At 43.2% G+C, this 19,450-nt stretch overlaps 1 protein-coding gene across 3 annotated transcripts in view; it reads right to left on the bottom strand.

Annotated features, from left to right (window-relative positions):
* The window catches only part of LOC126260186 (uncharacterized), a 296,244-nt gene that overhangs the window by 167,368 nt on the left and 109,426 nt on the right, over positions 1-19,450 (bottom strand). For all 3 annotated transcript variants that reach the window (XM_049957462.1, XM_049957463.1, XM_049957461.1), the window contains exon 13: positions 8,953-9,042. In XM_049957462.1, the coding sequence (XP_049813419.1) occupies positions 8,953-9,042 (90 nt within the window). The remainder of the gene's footprint in view (positions 1-8,952; positions 9,043-19,450) is intronic.

The following is a 19,450-nucleotide window of genomic DNA, read 5'->3' as shown; positions in this document are numbered from 1 at the left end:
GGCATTGCTTTATTAGGAACAAGGGACCGATTATCCCTCGGACCCCGGTGGACACACCGGACGAAACGTACACCTTGCCGCTCTAAATTGGCACGCAGCTCATCGTCAGAATGCAAAAGAAGGTCCCTGTGAAATATAATACCCTGGATCATATTTAAGCTCTTATGGGGCATAATGGTTACAGAAACATCCCCCAGCTTGTCACAAATGAGTAACATCCGTGACTGGGCAGAGGATGCTGTTTTGATCAAGACTGACCCAGATCTCATTTTGGACAAGCCCTCCACCTCCCCAAACGGAGGCTTCATCATCATGAAAGATTCCCCATCAGATCTCTAACATACAAGGTCCGGGGCAAATAAGATCCGCTGCAATCCTTAGCCTGACGTTCCTCCCATGGTGTGGCCAGGAAGGGGAACAATTTGGAGTCTTGCTTCTGTGCGTTGAATTGAGCTCCTGAATGCTTAGAGACTGCTGGTGTTTCACCACCAGCAAGAGATGATGGACTACACTTTATCACATGTCATCCGCCCTTGATGCCACCCATTCCAACCAGGGGCCTCCCCATGGGTGCCACACAGCCGTAGCAAAGGACACCTGGCAGGATTGCCATTGCCAGGAGTCCCGATGGGCATCTACCCCTTGGCATACGTGGGGAGTTAACGGCACAGGCATCAGCAGAGCGGTCCCTGTGTGGTCAGGGGGCTACAGCCAACAGGGTACATGGCAGCCCTACCACAACAGACTGGCTACCATGCTGGATATGAGATGCTAAGAAGTTCATGGTCATTATCAACATAGAAGGTGACACTGCATAGTGCATGGTGGAAAACACACCCACAAAAATGTCCTCGTCCAAGAGAGAGACAACGAGCAGGATTGAAATGCGACGACAAGAAAGCAGGCTAAAGATCTCAATGCACGATGTACATGATGCACCATGTAAGGCACCCTTCCCCACCCTGGCTTGTCTTCAGGAAAATTTTGAAGAATGGAGGTCAAACCGTACAGAGGACCATCACATAAAGGCCTATTCTTACCCCTGGACCTGCAGGAGGTGGTCCCCATGGAGTCTGACTCTCGTTCGACCAGAAGAAACTGCTTTGTATTCAACTGGATATTGAGGTGGGGTACATAGTGGACGATTTCTCCATCGTGAGTTCCCGTATTACCTCTTTTGTGGCGGCAGATCCAGTGATCCAGCACATCGTGCACTTGATACAACTTGGGTGGCCCAATCGTTTGCAGGGCCGAACATCAGCCCCACTTCAGAATATGTGTGTGTTGCTCCTCCCTGTTGTATGGCATTATTCTCCTGATAGCAAAAGGATTTACTCCCCTTGTTGTGGTTCCAGTGGCTCCAAGGCAGGATGTCCTGAGCTTATTACATCAGAGTCTATGCGGACCTCTCACATGAAACTGTTGGAATGGCACCATGTGGTTTTGTCAGACATCAATAGGGATGTGGAGCACCTTGCTGTCATCAGAAGGCAGTGCTGCACACAGCTTTTTGCAGTGGCTGGCCCCGACACACCCTTGGTGGAGAGTCCACATTGATTTTGCTGTTTTCTTTTTTAGGGACTTTCTGGTTATTAGCAATTGATGCTTTTTGTCATTTACCTTATGTTGTTTGTTGTTTACCTGTGACAGCAAGACATGACTAGCAAGGACTTCTTGTAGGTAACCTCCATGGAAGTTTGCCTTGCACCCTGGTTTTGAAGAATGATCATCAGTTTGTGGTGCTATCTTTCAAGGATTTTAGTACCCAAAATGGTATTCACCGAATCACAATGCCTCCCTTCCACCAGCAGTATGATGGTGAGGTGGAATGCCTTGTCCAAAAGTTTAAGATGTAGATGCTCAAGTATGCAGAAGATTTCCTGGCTGAGGAATTTATGCTCTTACAGAATGACATCAATCGGGGACAAAAATTCCACCAAACTCCTGCATGACCGTCAGCTGTGGATGCTGCTCAATCTCTTGTTGTCAGGAAGAGACTCCCAGCAGCAATGGTTCTGGTGACGTTCACACCTGGCTCATCAGTCTGAGCCAGGGCATTTGGACAGCACCCTCATTAAATTCCCGCCATCATCAACACCCAGTGCAGTCCTCATACCTTTAGGGTTCATAACAATAACTCGTGGTATGCCACCATTACCAGTTGCAGCTCACGATGGGTAAAGGGGCTCCTCTTTGGGCAGTGGGCATGACACCTTGTTCTTCATTGGCCCTAGTTATTTTGGGGTCAAGCAGGTATGATCATGCATGCCTACCCCAGCAGTCGGGGTTTCATCAGCACCAACTGTGGGTTTGCTTCCTGCAGCTGGTACTGCTGTCTCCCACTGTGCTGAGAAGACACCGCCGTCCGTGGTGACAGAAGCCAGGTCTCCATCACGATTCTACTGCGGCCAACGTATATTTCTCTTAGGGACCACGGAAATAAGGTGTGAGAAATTAGGACTGATTTGGAGCCTTATTAACAATTGCTTTCCCCCTGCCGTATTTGCGAGTGGATCAGGAAAGGAAATGAGTAGTTGTGGTATGTTTGCTACCCTGTGTCACACACCAAACGGTGGCTTGTAGAGTATGGATGAAGATGCAGATTCACATCGACAACGCTGCGGATAAGGGAGAGACTAAATTATTTACTAGAATTAAGTCCAAAACTTACTGAAAATGTTGAGCCACATGTGTGTGTTCCATGCTTAATTTGTTAATTACTGACAATGACAACAAATTCCCGTGTGTGTGTGGGTGAGAGAGAGAAGAGAGAGAGAGAGAGAGAGAGAGACCCTCATATGTGCACATCACTGGATATTATAGTACACACTTCTCTTAAATTGAATTAAACAGGAAGTTGAAGAATCTTTCAGAAATGCAAAAGTGAAAAAAAAATTTTTTTGGATACAACAATATGCGAACCAGCTACTTAGTTACTTCACACATTGTAAATTCATGCTTGAAACACCTTGATGATGATAGGAAATTCTGGCCTTTGTACAGTAACACAGGTCTCTCAAAGGCTTTAACAAGCGAGATGTCATTACATGACATTATAATTAAAACACACAGAATCAATAATGATCTGTTTTTATAAACTGTCAATGTGCCATTGCCTTGCAACAGCATACTTTCATAATACAGAAGTAACAATACAAAGACTACCAACTACCGAATCTAATATGGCATCTCTGAAACAACCAGCAGAGCGTAGGGGAGAGGGGCGCGCGCGTAGGGGAGAGGTGCGTGTGGGGGAGAGGGGGTAGGGTAAGTAGATCTGAATTTCCTGTCTCTATGTCAATAATCCTCCCCATGAACCATGGACCTTGCCGTTGGTGGGGAGGCTTGCATGCCTCAGCGATACAGATAGCCGTTCTGTAGGTGCAACCACAACGGAGGCGTATCTGTTGAGAGGCCAGACAAATGTGTGGTTCCTGAAGAGGGGCAGCAGCCTTTTCAGTAGTTGCAGGAGCAACAGTCTGGATGATTTGACTGATCTGGCCTTGTAACACTAACCAAAACGGCCTTGCTGTTCTGGTACTGCGAATAGCTGAAAGCAAGGGGAAACTACTGCCGTAATTTTTACCAACGGCATGCAGCTTTACTGTATGGTTTAATGATGGGTAAAATATTCTGGAGGTAAAATAGTCCCCCATCAGGATCTACGGGCGGGGACTACTCAGGAGGACGTCGTAATCAGGAGAAAGAAAACTGGCGTTCTACGGATCGGAGCGTGGAATATCAGATCCCCTACTCGGGCAGGTCAGTTAGAAAATTTTAAAAGGGAAATGGGTTGGTTAACGTTAGATATAGTGGGAATTAGTGAAGTTTGGTGGCAGGAAGGACGAGACTTCTGGTCAGGTGAATACAGGGTTATAAATACAAAATCAAATAGGTGTAATGCAGGAGTAGGTTTAATAATTAATTAAAAAAAAATAGGAGTGCAGGTAAGCTACTACAATCAGCACAGTGAACGCATTATTGTGGCCAAGATAGACACGAAGCCCACACCCATTGCAGTAGTACAAGTTTATATGCCAACTAGCTCTGCAGATGATGAAGAAATTGATGAAATGTATGATGAGATAAAAGAAATTATTCAGGTAGTGAAGGTAGATGAAAATTTAATAGTCATCGGTGACTGGAATTCGACAGTAGGAAAAGGAAGAGAAGGAAACTTAGTACGTGAATATGGAATGGGGCTAAGAAATGAAAGAGGAAACGCCTAGTAGAGTTTTACACAGAGTGTAACTTAATCATAGCTAACACATGGTTCAAGAATCATAAAAGAAGGTTGTATACATGGAAGCGGCCTGGAGATACTAGAAGGTTTCGGATATAATGGTAAGACATTTAGGAACCAGGTTTTAAATTTTAAGACATTTCCAGGGCAGATGTGGACTCTGACTACGATCTTTTGGCAATGAACTGTAGATTAAAAATGAAGATACTACCAAAGGGTGGGAATTTAAGGAGATGGTACCTGGATAAACTGACTAAACCAGAGGTTATAAAGAGTTTCTGGGAGAGTATAAGGGAGCGACTGACAGGAATGGGGAGAAAGAAATACAGTAGAAACAGAATGGGTAGCTTTGAGGGACGAAATAGTGAAGGCAGCAGAGGATCAAGTAGGTAAAAAGACAAGGGCTAATAGAAATCCTTGGGTAAAAGAAGAAATATTTAATTTAACTGATGAAAGTATAAAATATAAAAATGCAGTAAATGAAGCAGGCAAAAAGGAATACAAACGTCTCAAAAATGAGATCGACAGGAAGTGCAAAATGGCTAAGCAAGGATGGCTAGAGGACAAATGTAAGGATGTGGAGGCATATCTCACTAGGGGTAAGATAGATACCTAGAAAATTAAAGATACCTTTGGAGAAAAGAGAACAACTTGCATGAATATCAAGAGCTCAGATGGAAACCCAGTTCTAAGCAAAGAAGGGAAAGCAGAAAGGCGGAAGGAGTATATTAAGGGTCTATACAAGGGCGATGTACTTGAGGCCAATATTATGGAAATGGAAGAGGATGTAGATGAAGATGAAATGGGAGATATGATACTGCGTGAAGAATTTGACAGAGCACTGAAAGACCTAAGTCGAAACAAGGCCCCGGGAGTAGACAACATTCCATTAGAACTACTGACAGCCTTGGGAGAGCCAGTCCTGACAAAACTCTACCATCTGGTGAGCAAGATGTATGAGACAGGCGAAATACTCTCAGACTTCACGAAAAATATAATAATTCCAATCCCAAAGAAAGCAGGTGTTGACAGATGTGAAAATTACCGAACTATTAGTTTAGTAAGTCACAGATGCAAAATACTAATGCGAATTCTTTACAGACGAATGGAAAAACTGGTAGACCGTGGGGAAGATCAATTTGGATTCCGTAGGAATGTTGGAACACGTGAGGCAATACTAACCCTACGACTTATCTTAGAAAATAGATTAAGGAAAGGTAAACCTATGTTTCTAGCATTTGTAGACTTAGAGAAAGCTTTTGATAAATTCTGAAGGTGGCAGGGGTAAAACACAGGGAGAGAAAGGCTATTTACAATTTGTACAGAAACCAGATGGCAGTTACAAGAGTTATGGGGCATGAAAGGGAAGCAGTGGTTGGGAAGGGAGTGAGACAGGGTTGTAGTCTATCTCCGATGTTATTCAATCTGTATATTGAGCAAGCAGTAAAGGAAACAGAAGAAAAATTCGGGGTAGGTATTAAAATCCACAGAGAAGAAATAATTTCGAGGTTCGCCGATGACATTGTAATTCTGTCAGAGACAGCAAAGGACTTGGAAGAGTAGCTGAACAAAATGGACAGTGTCTTGAAAGGAGGATATAAGGTGAATATCAACAAAAGCAAAACGAGGATAATGGAATGTAGTCGAATTAAGTCAGGTGATGCTGAGGGAATTAGATTAGGAAATGACACACTTAAAGTAGTAAAGGAGTTTTGCTTTTTGGGGAGCAAAATAACTGATGACGGTCGAAGTAGAGAGGATATAAAATGTAGACGCAATGACAAGGAAAGCGTTTATGAAGAAAAGCAATTTGTTAACATCATGAAGTATAGATTTAAGTGTCAGGAAGTCGTTTCTGAAAGTATTTGCATGGAGTGTAGTCATGTATGGAAGTGAAACATGGACGATAAATAGTTTAGACAAGAAGAGAATAGAAGCTTTCGAAATGTGGTGCTACAAAAGAATGCTGAAGATTAAATTGGGCAGATGACGTAACTAATGAGGAGGTATTGAATAGGATTGGGGAAAAGTGGAGTTCGTGGCACAACTTGACTAGAAGAAGGGATCAGTTGGTAGGACATGTTCCGAGGCATCAAGGGATCACCAACTTGGTACTGGAGGTCAGCATGGAGGGTAAAAATCTAAGAGGGAGACCAAGAGATGAATACACTAAGCAAATTCATTAGGATGTAGGTTGCAGTAGGTACTGGGAGATGATGAAGCTTGCACAGGATATTGTAGCATGGAGAGCTGCATCAAACCAGTCTCTGGACTGAAGACCACAACAACAACAACAACAACAACAACAACAACAACATGTCAATAATCAATAGGACTGTCTGCACCAGTGAAACAGAGTACCTGTGGCATGATGCATTCAAGTGAGATTAATAATGAGTTCTTTTCAGAGTCTGCCACACCTCAATGAAAAATCTTTGACAGTGGAAAATGAACAGTAGTATTACATATTATTGTAGACACAATTTGACTTCTCTGTGATTTCAGATACTCTCTTGGATCGAAGTCTGGATACTACCTCTGCCTGAAGGCTCTGATATCAGTGTCTCCTTGTTAGCTGGATACCTGCAACAACATGTGTGCAAACCTGTTACTATCTCAACGACTACCGCAGACAAGTCTCGCTGATAATGTGTGTCCTTTTGCTGTTTATGAGCCTCACTCTGCTTTAAAAATTTGTGGTAATTTGCTGCCTATTCTGGCACACTGTGAGCAATTAATAACAGTTGGCTCTACCCAGTTTAGCTCACTCTGTCTGTCTACAAGATCCATTACACAGTAGATAGCGACACACAAGTTGATTGTCTGTTCCTTAATGTCCAGAAAGCATTTGACACAGTTCCACAGTGCAGTCCAGTGAACTAAATCTAAATTACAGACTAATGGGCCATGTCTGTAACTGGGTTAAAGACTTGCTAGTAAATTTAAACAAAACAGGGCAATTCACATTTTACAATGAGAAATGCTCAGGAGTGAAAGTAGCTTTAAGCCTAACCGATGGAGACTTACTGTGCTGTTACTATTTACAACGCACATGTATATGGGCTACTGGTGTATTTCAGAGGATCCAGAAGGCTTCTTGTGGATGATACTGTTGTTCATGGGCAAGTAATAACAGAAAATTATTGCAAAATGGAGCTGACCTTCAACATAAAGATACGTAAAATATTGCATATGAATATGCCGATAGGCACGTTGTTGTTTGAGTCCATGATCGGTGATAAATCAATGGAAACAGTAAGAGCAGTATACTTCTTAATGGGTTCATTTTGCAAGTGGCAGAGCATGAGAAATTCCTTCTCAGCTTCAACTGCAGGCCATTGCCTGGCTGCGGCCATCACAGAAAGGTTTGCTGTTAAAAATTCACGTAATTGTGAAAGTATTACTACATTCCAGGTGTCTCACGAAATAACAATTACAGGAAAAGCAGAGAAATTTAAGACTATACAGAGGTTTCAGCTTATTGATCTTCAAACGCATCATTAGTTAATGGAATGGGAAAGTAAGGAATGATATGACTTCCTAAAGTATCCTCAGTCACATGCTGAAGTGGCTTGCAGAGTGCAGTTGCAGATGTTGAGTGTGGCTGTGCTTGTCCCAATCTTCTTTATATACCTCACATTATTTGAAGCAGACTCCATAGTAAAGGCAAGTACTCTGAAATATGATTTCAGGACTGTCTCACACAGAGTGAGGAGCTTTTATGACACCAATGATTTATCATACCACAGATCTTTGTGTAACATGTTACTGAGAAATTTGCACCACCTTCTATAATACCGAAGTGAAAACTAAGAATTTCATCAGTAATCCATGGGACACAAATGCTTCAGCAAATTGGACCATTTCCATACTTACACTTACCAACATGTAAAAAATGCATTACAGACGTAGATACAAATCTATACACACCTAACAGAATATGTAGGATAGTTCTGATACATTGCAGTTTTGAGATGGACCTTGACGAATACACAACAGCACTGCAGCAAATGGAGAGAGAGAGAGAGAGAGAGAGAGAGAGAGAGAGAGAGAGAGAGAGAGAGAGAGAGTTGATCACCTAACTAGTCCATAAGGAAGTTTCATTAAAGAATAAAACTGTTGCAGAGTAAAATATATATTACAGCATTTTTTCACGTTGCATATTAGTACTGACAATTTTTCCAAGCAGTTCAAAGCTACTTTCAACCCATGATTTACAAAATATGTTGACTGGTTCTTTGTTTTACCAATGAATGTGCCCACTAGTTAGAACACGGAAGATTAAACTCAAATGTCCCATCGGAGAAGACCACCGGTTGGGAAACTGAAGTATTACACAATATTAAGATTTTCAATTTTTCTCTATTTGTAGAGATATACAATTGTACAGGAAAGATTAGCATGCTGGCTCAAAATTTCATTAAAGTACCCAGTTTCCAGTTCACTAATTCTTTCTACCAGAATATGAATTAAAATCATGGCAATTTTTTTTTAAATTTGTGTTTAACTTTTATTGTTATGGAATACAATCTACTCAAACATAGACAGAACTATCTCCAACAAAACGATATGTCTCGTATGCTAGAAGTCAGCGACTACCTGAATGATCCATTTCAAACTTACTGCAGTACAATCAATACAATGGTGATACAACCGTGTGTGCATACTGACAAATTCACTTCACACAGTAGCTGCAAAATGTTACTCACCTTTCTGAACGACTTCACCATAATCTCATTATCTTCAGACAGGTCCTCAAACTTTTTAGACGTCCCTTCTGCCAGTTTGATTTTTATGGCCTGTCAACAGAAATTACTATTAATCTAATAATAAGTAGCAGATGGACGCTTCAATGATTTTATGAACATTGTGGTGAACATCAACATCATCATCATCATCTGGAAACCCAATCAGTTCTTATTTTGAATCATAAAAGAATAAAATTATAGTTCCTTTTGATTAGTAATAACATGCTATTATTCTCTTAATGACCAAACACAAATTAAATAATAGGAAGTCCAGGTTGGAGATCAACACTATCATGGAAAGGATAGATTGCTACTTACCATAAGGAAGACAGGTTGAGTTGCAGACAGGTAAAATGAAAAGATTGTTATGCATTGAGCTCTCAGCCAATGCCTTCTCCAGAGGGGAAAACAAACACACACACACACACACACACACACACACACACACACACACACACACACACACACAATTTCCAGCTGTTGCGGCAAGAATGCAAGAATGCAACTCTCCCACTTAACAAAAGCACAATCCAGAGTGAGGCAAAGGGGAAAGGATAACAGGCAGTCTGAATAAAAAAATTTACAACATTTCTCCAGAAGAAAATACACATTTTCCATGTTAACTGGCAGTATGCTTTCCCTTGTAACTGAGAAACTAACCAACCCCTTGAATGGTAATGGTTTCCTACAGTGGCATAGAGCTTCCTGGCACTTTAGGAAATGAAACAAGGCAAAAGGGGAGGGGGGAGGGAACCTAATCACCTTTCGGAAAGATTTTTGATCGCAGCAACATGTAGGCTCCATATTTTCGTGCGTATTATGAAACTATAAATACGAATTTCAAATAACTTCCGGGAATTCAGCCAGGTAACACTTTCAGCGACCGCCGATATTTCGGCGGGAGAACACCCCGCCATTTTCAAGGCAAACTGCAACGGACAGGCGGCGTGCATGCAAATTTAATACCTCGGTTCTGCGACAGAAGCAGGAAAGATAACACACACACTGAACACTAGTGCCACCAAAGATGACCAAAGTCAGAGCTATCGATTGTGAGACTATAAATTCACAGGTGAGGCAGCATTGACTCTGTTCCTCTGTTTTTTGACAAGGGAGAGAGCCGGATTCCAAACAGAGTTTAAACAGAAACCTCCATCCCTGTTAACGAGGTTGCTCGCTAGTTTAATCTCAACTGCCTCCTTAATGACACTGTCCCAATAGCTGGACGTGCATGCCAATATCTCGGTGTTATTATATAACATGGGGTGACCAGTATCCAAGCAATGTTCGGCAATAGCAGATCTATTTGGCTGCTGTAATCGTGTGTGCCGTTTATGCTCAGTACATCTGTCCTCCACGGTCCTGATAGTTTGACCAATATATGCCATACCGCAGCTACAGGGAATACGATACACACCTGCCTTACGCAATCCAAGATCATCCTTAACGGAACTCAAAAGTGCTCTAATTTTAGATGGAGGTCGGAAAACACATTTCACATCGTATTTCCGTAAAATACGACCGATCTTATTGGACGTGTTTCCTACGTAAGGCAAAAAGGCAGTAGACTTAGGTGTTGACTCAGAATTATCATCAATCACCCGATGTACAGTTGGTCGATAGCGCAACGCACGTTCAATCTGTCTATCACTATAGCCATTTTGACGAAATGTAACTTCAAGATGGGACAGCTCAGCTGGCAAAGTCTCAGCGTCAGAAACGACATGTGCCCTGTGTACCAAGGTACGAAGTACCCCTTCACGCTGAGCCGAATGGTGACAACTATTAGCTTGTAAGTACAAATCGGTGTGAGTACGTTTCCTGTAGACTGCATGTCCCAATGATCCATCATCCTTCCTCCTAACCAACACGTCGAGAAAGGGAAGGCAACCATCCTCTTCCACCTCCATCGTAAAACGAATGTTCGGGTGGATCGAGTTCAGATGTTCTAGAAAGACATTCAAATTTTCCCTACCGTGAGGCCAAACAACGAAGGTATCGTCAACGTATCTAAAGAAACAGGCGGGTTTTAAAGGCGCCGACTCCAATGCACGTTCCTCGAAGTCTTCCATAAATAAATTTGCGATCACAGGAGACAACGGACTACCCATCGCAACTCCATCTGTCTGCTCGTAATACTGGTCATTAAATAAAAAGTAAGTGGATGTCAACACATGCCTAAAGAGATTAGTTAAATCAGCACCAAACCTGGCTTCAATTAACCGCAACGAATCAGACAGAGGAACACGAGTGAAGAGAGAGACCACATCGAAACTCACTAAAATATCAGAGTCATTCAGCCTCAGTCCCTCCAAACGACGTAAAAAATCAGCTGAGTTCCTGATATGATGTTCACACTGTCCTACTTGTGGACTCAACAGAGAAGCAAGATGCTTGGATACACGATATGTCGGAGCGCCGATGTTACTCACTATAGGACGGAAAGGAACCCCTTCCTTATGAACCTTTGGAAGGCCATATAACCTAGGGGGAACGGCACTATAGGTGTTAAGCCTCTTGATTGTGTCCTGCGAAAAACCACTTTTCTTCAGGAGGCTGTTGGTCTTTCTCTCAACACTTTTCGTGGGGTCAGCATCGATTCTGCGATACGCTGAATCAGATAGTAAACGTTGCATCTTTTGTACATAATCAGGTTTATTTAAAACAACGGTGGCATTGCCCTTGTCAGCAGGTAAAATAACAATACTGGGATCAACTTTGAGAGAGCGTAAAGCAGCCCTCTCTGCTGCTGTTACATTACTCTTGGGTGGACGAGCCCTAGTCAAAACACGGCATGCCTCCCTCCTAACTTCCTCTGCAGCGTCAGGAGGTAGTTTGCAAACTGCCTGTTCAATTGAACTAATAAAATCAACTACCGGCAAATTCTTCGGAGTGGGTGCAAAATTTAAACCCTTCCCTAGCACGGATAAGGTTGCGTCGTCAAAAGATTTCTCTGTGAGATTTATCACAGAACGTCGAGATATAACATCCGACTCCGCGCGATGAAAACGTTCAAACTTTGCCAAATGCCGGGCAGTAACGGAGTTGTACTCCCAGTCAGCTTGGGTCCATGAGGCACCGTCCAACCAATCCCAAGTGAAATCAGACACTTCAGATGCAACCATTAAATGAAAACGATACAATTCTTTGGAAACAGAATCCAAACGTCGACGAGTAAAACGAATCCTTTCGCGAACAAGAGCCAAGCCAGCACGTTGCTTGATACGATTGGCGGCAGGTGAATTAATATGGTGCACAACCTTAGCAAATGTTGGGACATGATTTTCATCACGACACCTCAATAAAAACGACAAAGCACATTGCAGTCTAACTCGACAGCTACGAAGTTTATCCAACTTACGTAAACACCGATACATTTCCTCCCCGTAGAGGTAAACAATGTGAGACCTGAGTTTCTCCTGGCGTATACAACTTTCAAATAACTTCCGGGAATTCAGCCAGGTAACACTTTCAGCGACCGCCGATATTTCGGCGGGAGAACACCCCGCCATTTTCAAGGCAAACTGCAACGGACAGGCGGCGTGCATGCAAATTTAATACCTCGGTTCTGCGACAGAAGCAGGAAAGATAACACACACACTGACCACTAGTGCCACCAAAGATGACCAAAGTCAGAGCTATCGATAGTGAGACTATGAATTCACAGGTGAGGCAGCATTGACTCTGTTCCTCTGTTTTTTGACAAGGGAGAGAGCCGGATTCCAAACAGAGTTTAAACAGAAACCTCCATCCCTGTTAACGAGGTTGCTCGCTAGTTTAATCTCAACTGCCTCCTTAATGACACTGTCCCAATAGCTGGACGTGCATGCCAATATCTCGGTGTTATTATATAACATGGGGTGACCAGTATCCAAGCAATGTTCGGCAATAGCAGATCTATTTGGCTGCTGTAATCGTGTGTGCCGTTTATGCTCAGTACATCTGTCCTCCACGGTCCTGATAGTTTGACCAATATATGCCATACCGCAGCTACAGGGAATACGATACACACCTGCCTTACGCAATCCAAGATCATCCTTAACGGATTGCGTAAGGCAGGTGTGTATCGTATTCCCTGTAGCTGCGGTATGGCATATATTGGTCAAACTATCAGGATCGTGGAGGACAGATGTACTGAGCATAAACGGCACACACGATTACAGCAGCCAAATAGATCTGCTATTGCCGAACATTGCTTGGATACTGGTCACCCCATGTTATATAATAACACCGAGATATTGGCATGCACGTCCAGCTATTGGGACAGTGTCATTAAGGAGGCAGTTGAGATTAAACTAGCGAGCAACCTCGTTAACAGGGATGGAGGTTTCTGTTTAAACTCTGTTTGGAATCCGGCTCTCTCCCTTGTCAAAAAACAGAGGAACAGAGTCAATGCTGCCTCACCTGTGAATTCATAGTCTCACTATCGATAGCTCTGACTTTGGTCATCTTTGGTGGCACTAGTGTTCAGTGTGTGTGTTATCTTTCCTGCTTCTGTCGCAGAACCGAGGTATTAAATTTGCATGCACGCCGCCTGTCCGTTGCAGTTTGCCTTAAAAATGGCGGGGTGTTCTCCCGCCGAAATATCGGCGGTCGCTGAAAGTGTTACCTGGCTGAATTCCCGGAAGTTATTTGAAAGTTGTATGATGGATCATTGGGACAAGCTAATAGTTGTCACCATTCGGCTCAGCGTGAAGGGGTACTTCGTACCTTGGTACACAGGGCACATGTCGTTTCTGACGCTGAGACTTTGCCAGCTGAGCTGTCCCATCTTGAAGTTACATTTCGTCAAAATGGCTATAGTGATAGACAGATTGAACGTGCGTTGCGCTATCGACCAACTGTACATCGGGTGATTGATGATAATTCTGAGTCAACACCTAAGTCTACTGCCTTTTTGCCTTACGTAGGAAACACGTCCAATAAGATCGGTCGTATTTTACGGAAATACGATGTGAAATGTGTTTTCCGACCTCCATCTAAAATTAGAGCACTTTTGAGTTCCGTTAAGGATGATCTTGGATTGCGTAAGGCAGGTGTGTATCGTATTCCCTGTAGCTGCGGTATGGCATATATTGGTCAAACTATCAGGACCGTGGAGGACAGATGTACTGAGCATAAACGGCACACACGATTACAGCAGCCAAATAGATCTGCTATTGCCGAACATTGCTTGGATACTGGTCACCCCATGTTATATAATAACACCGAGATATTGGCATGCACGTCCAGCTATTGGGACAGTGTCATTAAGGAGGCAGTTGAGATTAAACTAGCGAGCAACCTCGTTAACAGGGATGGAGGTTTCTGTTTAAACTCTGTTTGGAATCCGGCTCTCTCCCTTGTCAAAAAACAGAGGAACAGAGTCAATGCTGCCTCACCTGTGAATTCATAGTCTCACTATCGATAGCTCTGACTTTGGTCATCTTTGGTGGCACTAGTGGTCAGTGTGTGTGTTATCTTTCCTACTTCTGTCGCAGAACCGAGGTATTAAATTTGCATGCACGCCGCCTGTCCGTTGCAGTTTGCCTTGAAAATGGCGGGGTGTTCTCCCGCCGAAATATCGGCGGTCGCTGAAAGTGTTACCTGGCTGAATTCCCGGAAGTTATTTGAAAGTTGTATACGCCAGGAGAAACTCAGGTCTCACATTGTTTACCTCTACGGGGAGGAAATGTATCGGTGTTTACGTAAGTTGGATAAACTTCGTAGCTGTCGAGTTAGACTGCAATGTGCTTTGTCGTTTTTATTGAGGTGTCGTGATGAAAATCATGTCCCAACATTTGCTAAGGTTGTGCACCATATTAATTCACCTGCCGCCAATCGTATCAAGCAACGTGCTGGCTTGGCTCTTGTTCGCGAAAGGATTCGTTTTACTCGTCGACGTTTGGATTCTGTTTCCAAAGAATTGTATCGTTTTCATTTAATGGTTGCATCTGAAGTGTCTGATTTCACTTGGGATTGGTTGGACGGTGCCTCATGGACCCAAGCTGACTGGGAGTACAACTCCGTTACTGCCCGGCATTTGGCAAAGTTTGAACGTTTTCATCGCGCGGAGTCGGATGTTATATCTCGACGTTCTGTGATAAATCTCACAGAGAAATCTTTTGACGACGCAACCTTATCCGTGCTAGGGAAGGGTTTAAATTTTGCACCCACTCCGAAGAATTTGCCGGTAGTTGATTTTATTAGTTCAATTGAACAGGCAGTTTGCAAACTACCTCCTGACGCTGCAGAGGAAGTTAGGAGGGAGGCATGCCGTGTTTTGACTAGGGCTCGTCCACCCAAGAGTAATGTAACAGCAGCAGAGAGGGCTGCTTTACGCTCTCTCAAAGTTGATCCCAGTATTGTTATTTTACCTGCTGACAAGGGCAATGCCACCGTTGTTTTAAATAAACCTGATTATGTACAAAAGATGCAACGTTTACTATCTGATTCAGCGTATCGCAGAATCGATGCTGACCCCACGAAAAGTGTTGAGAGAAAGACCAACAGCCTCCTGAAGAAAAGTGGTTTTTCGCAGGACACAATCAAGAGGCTTAACACCTATAGTGCCGTTCCCCCTAGGTTATATGGCCTTCCAAAGGTTCATAAGGAAGGGGTTCCTTTCCGTCCTATAGTGAGTAACATCGGCGCTCCGACATATCGTGTATCCAAGCATCTTGCTTCTCTGTTGAGTCCACAAGTAGGACAGTGTGAACATCATATCAGGAACTCAGCTGATTTTTTACGTCGTTTGGAGGGACTGAGGCTGAATGACTCTGATATTTTAGTGAGTTTCGATGTGGTCTCTCTCTTCACTCGTGTTCCTCTGTCTGATTCGTTGCGGTTAATTGAAGCCAGGTTTGGTGCTGATTTAACTAATCTCTTTAGGCATGTGTTGACATCCACTTACTTTTTATTTAATGACCAGTATTACGAGCAGACAGATGGAGTTGCGATGGGTAGTCCGTTGTCTCCTGTGATCGCAAATTTATTTATGGAAGACTTCGAGGAACGTGCATTGGAGTCGGCGCCTTTAAAACCCGCCTGTTTCTTTAGATACGTTGACGATACCTTCGTTGTTTGGCCTCACGGTAGGGAAAATTTGAATGTCTTTCTAGAACATCTGAACTCGATCCACCCGAACATTCGTTTTACGATGGAGGTGGAAGAGGATGGTTGCCTTCCCTTTCTCGACGTGTTGGTTAGGAGGAAGGATGATGGATCATTGGGACATGCAGTCTACAGGAAACGTACTCACACCGATTTGTACTTACAAGCTAATAGTTGTCACCATTCGGCTCAGCGTGAAGGGGTACTTCGTACCTTGGTACACAGGGCACATGTCGTTTCTGACGCTGAGACTTTGCCAGCTGAGCTGTCCCATCTTGAAGTTACATTTCGTCAAAATGGCTATAGTGATAGACAGATTGAACGTGCGTTGCGCTATCGACCAACTGTACATCGGGTGATTGATGATAATTCTGAGTCAACACCTAAGTCTACTGCCTTTTTGCCTTACATAGGAAACACGTCCAATAAGATCGGTCGTATTTTACGGAAATACGATGTGAAATGTGTTTTCCGACCTCCATCTAAAATTAGAGCACTTTTGAGTTCCGTTAAGGATGATCTTGGATTGCGTAAGGCAGGTGTGTATCGTATTCCCTGTAGCTGCGGTATGGCATATATTGGTCAAACTATCAGGATCGTGGAGGACAGATGTACTGAGCATAAACGGCACACACGATTACACCAGCCAAATAGATCTGCTATTGCCGAACATTGCTTGGATACTGGTCACCCCATGTTATATAATAACACCGAGATATTGGCATGCACGTCCAGCTATTGGGACAGTGTCATTAAGGAGGCAGTTGAGATTAAACTAGCGAGCAACCTCGTTAACAGGGATGGAGGTTTCTGTTTAAACTCTGTTTGGAATCCGGCTCTCTCCCTTGTCAAAAAACAGAGGAACAGAGTCAATGCTGCCTCACCTGTGAATTCATAGTCTCACAATCGATAGCTCTGACTTTGGTCATCTTTGGTGGCACTAGATTTCAGTGTGTGTGTTATCTTTCCTGCTTCTGTCGCAGAACCGAGGTATTAAATTTGCATGCACGCCGCCTGTCCGTTGCAGTTTGCCTTGAAAATGGTGGGGTGTTCTCCCGCCGAAATATCGGCGGTCGCTGAAAGTGTTACCTGGCTGAATTCCCGGAAGTTATTTGAAAGTTGTATACGCCAGGAGATACTCAGGTCTCATATAAATACGAATTCTACCAAACACAGCACATTAGTTTCTGAGGCACTGAAACAGAGATTGTGATGTGCTTTTGTCAGCCAATCAATCACATCTTCCCCCATGAACCATGGACCTTGCCGTTGGTGGGGAGGCTTGCGTGCCTCAGCGATACAGATGGCCGTACCGTAGGTGCAACCACAACGGAGGGGTATCTGTTGAGAGGCCAGACAAACATGTGGTCCCTGAAGAGGGGCAGCAGCCTTTCAGTAGTTGCAGGGGCAACAGTCTGGATGATTGACTGATCTGGCCTTGTAACATTAACCAAAACGGCCTTGCTGTGCTGGTACTGCTAACGGCTGAAAGCAAGGGGAAACTACAGCCATAATTTTTCCCGAGGACATGCAGCTTTACTGTATGATTAAATGATGATGGCGTCCTCTTGGGTAAAATATTCCGGAGGTAAAATAGTCCGCCATTCGGATCTCCGGGCGGGGACTACTCAAGAGGACGTCGTTATCAGGAGAAAGAAAACTGGCATTCTACGGATCGGAGCATGGAATGTCAGATCCCTTAATCGGGCAGGTAGGTTAGAAAATTTAAAAAGGGAAATGGATAGGTTAAAGTTAGATATAGTGGGAATTAGTGAAGTTCGGTGGCAGGAGGAACAAGACTTTTGGTCAGGTGATTACAGGGTTATAAATACAAAATCAAATAGGGGTAATGCAGGAGTAGGTTTAATAATGAATAAAAAAATAGGAGTGCGGGTTAGCTACTACAAACAGCATAGTGAACGCATTATTGTGGCCAAGATAGACACAAAGCCCATGCCTACTACAGTGGTACAAGTTTATATGCCAACTAGCTCTGCAGATGATGAAGAAATTGATGAAATGTATGACAAGATAAAATAAATTATTCAGGTAGTGAAGGGAGATGAAAATTTAATAGTCATGGGTGACTGGAATTCGTCAGTAGGAAAAGGGAGAGAAGGAAACATAGTAGGTGAATATGGATTGGGGGGAAGAAATGAAAGAGGAAGCCGCCTTGTAGAATTTTGCACAGAGCATAACTTAATCATAGCTAACACTTGGTTCAAGAATCATAAAAGAAGGTTGTATACCTGGAAGAATCCTGGAGATACTAAAAGGTATCAGATAGATTATATAACGGTAAGACAGAGATTTAGGAACCAGGTTTTAAATTGTAAGACATTTCCAGGGGCAGATGTGGATTCTGACCACAATCTATTGGTTATGAACTGCAGATTGAAACTGAAGAAACTGCAAAAAGGTGGGAATTTAAGGAGATGGGACCTGGATAAACTGACTAAACCAGAGGTTGTACAGAGTTTCAGGGAGAGCATAAGGGAACAATTGACAGGAATGGGGGAAAGAAATACAGTAGAAGAAGAATGGGTAGCTCTGAGGGATGAAGTAGTGAAGGCAGCAGAGGATCAAGTAGGTAAAAAGACGAGGGCTAATAGAAATCCTTGGGTAACAGAAGAAATATTGAATTTAATTGATGAAAGGAGAAAATACAAAAATGCAGTAAATGAAGCAGCCAAAAAGGAATACAAACGTCTCAAAAATGAGATCGACAGGAAGTGCAAAATGGCTAAGCAGGGATGGCTAGAGGACAAATGTAAGGATGTAGAGGTTTGTCTCACTAGGGGGTAAGATAGATACTGCCTACAGGAAAATTAAAGAGACCTTTGGAGGGAAGAGAACCACTTGTATGAATATCAAGAGCTCAGATGGCAACCCAGTTCTAAGCAAAGAAGGGAAGGCAGAAAGGTGGAAGGAGTATATAGAGGGTTTATACAAGGGCGATGTACTTGAGGACAATATTATGGAAATGGAAGAGGATGTAGATGAAGATGAAATGGGAGATAAGATACTGCATGAAGAGTTTGACAGAGCACTGAAAGACCTGAGTCGAAACAAGGCCCCGGGAGTAGACAACATTCCATTAGAACTACTGATGGCCTTGGGAGAGCCAGTCATGACAAAACTCTACCATCTGGTGAGCAAGATGTATGAGACAGGCGAAATACCCACAGACTTCAAGAAGAATATAATAATTCCAATCCCAAAGAAAGCAGGTGTTGACAGATGTGAAAATTACCGAACTATCAGTTTAATAAGTCACAGCTGCAAAATACTAACGCGAATTCTTTACAGACGAATGGAAAAACTGGTAGAAGCGGACCTCGGGGAAGATCAGTTTGGATTCCGTAGA

This window comes from Schistocerca nitens, chromosome 5 (assembly GCF_023898315.1).
Source record: "Schistocerca nitens isolate TAMUIC-IGC-003100 chromosome 5, iqSchNite1.1, whole genome shotgun sequence".
Classification (NCBI taxonomy): Eukaryota; Metazoa; Arthropoda; class Insecta; order Orthoptera; family Acrididae; genus Schistocerca; species Schistocerca nitens.
Note: the sequence above shows the minus strand (reverse complement) of the source record. Positions and strands in the feature narration are given on the sequence as shown.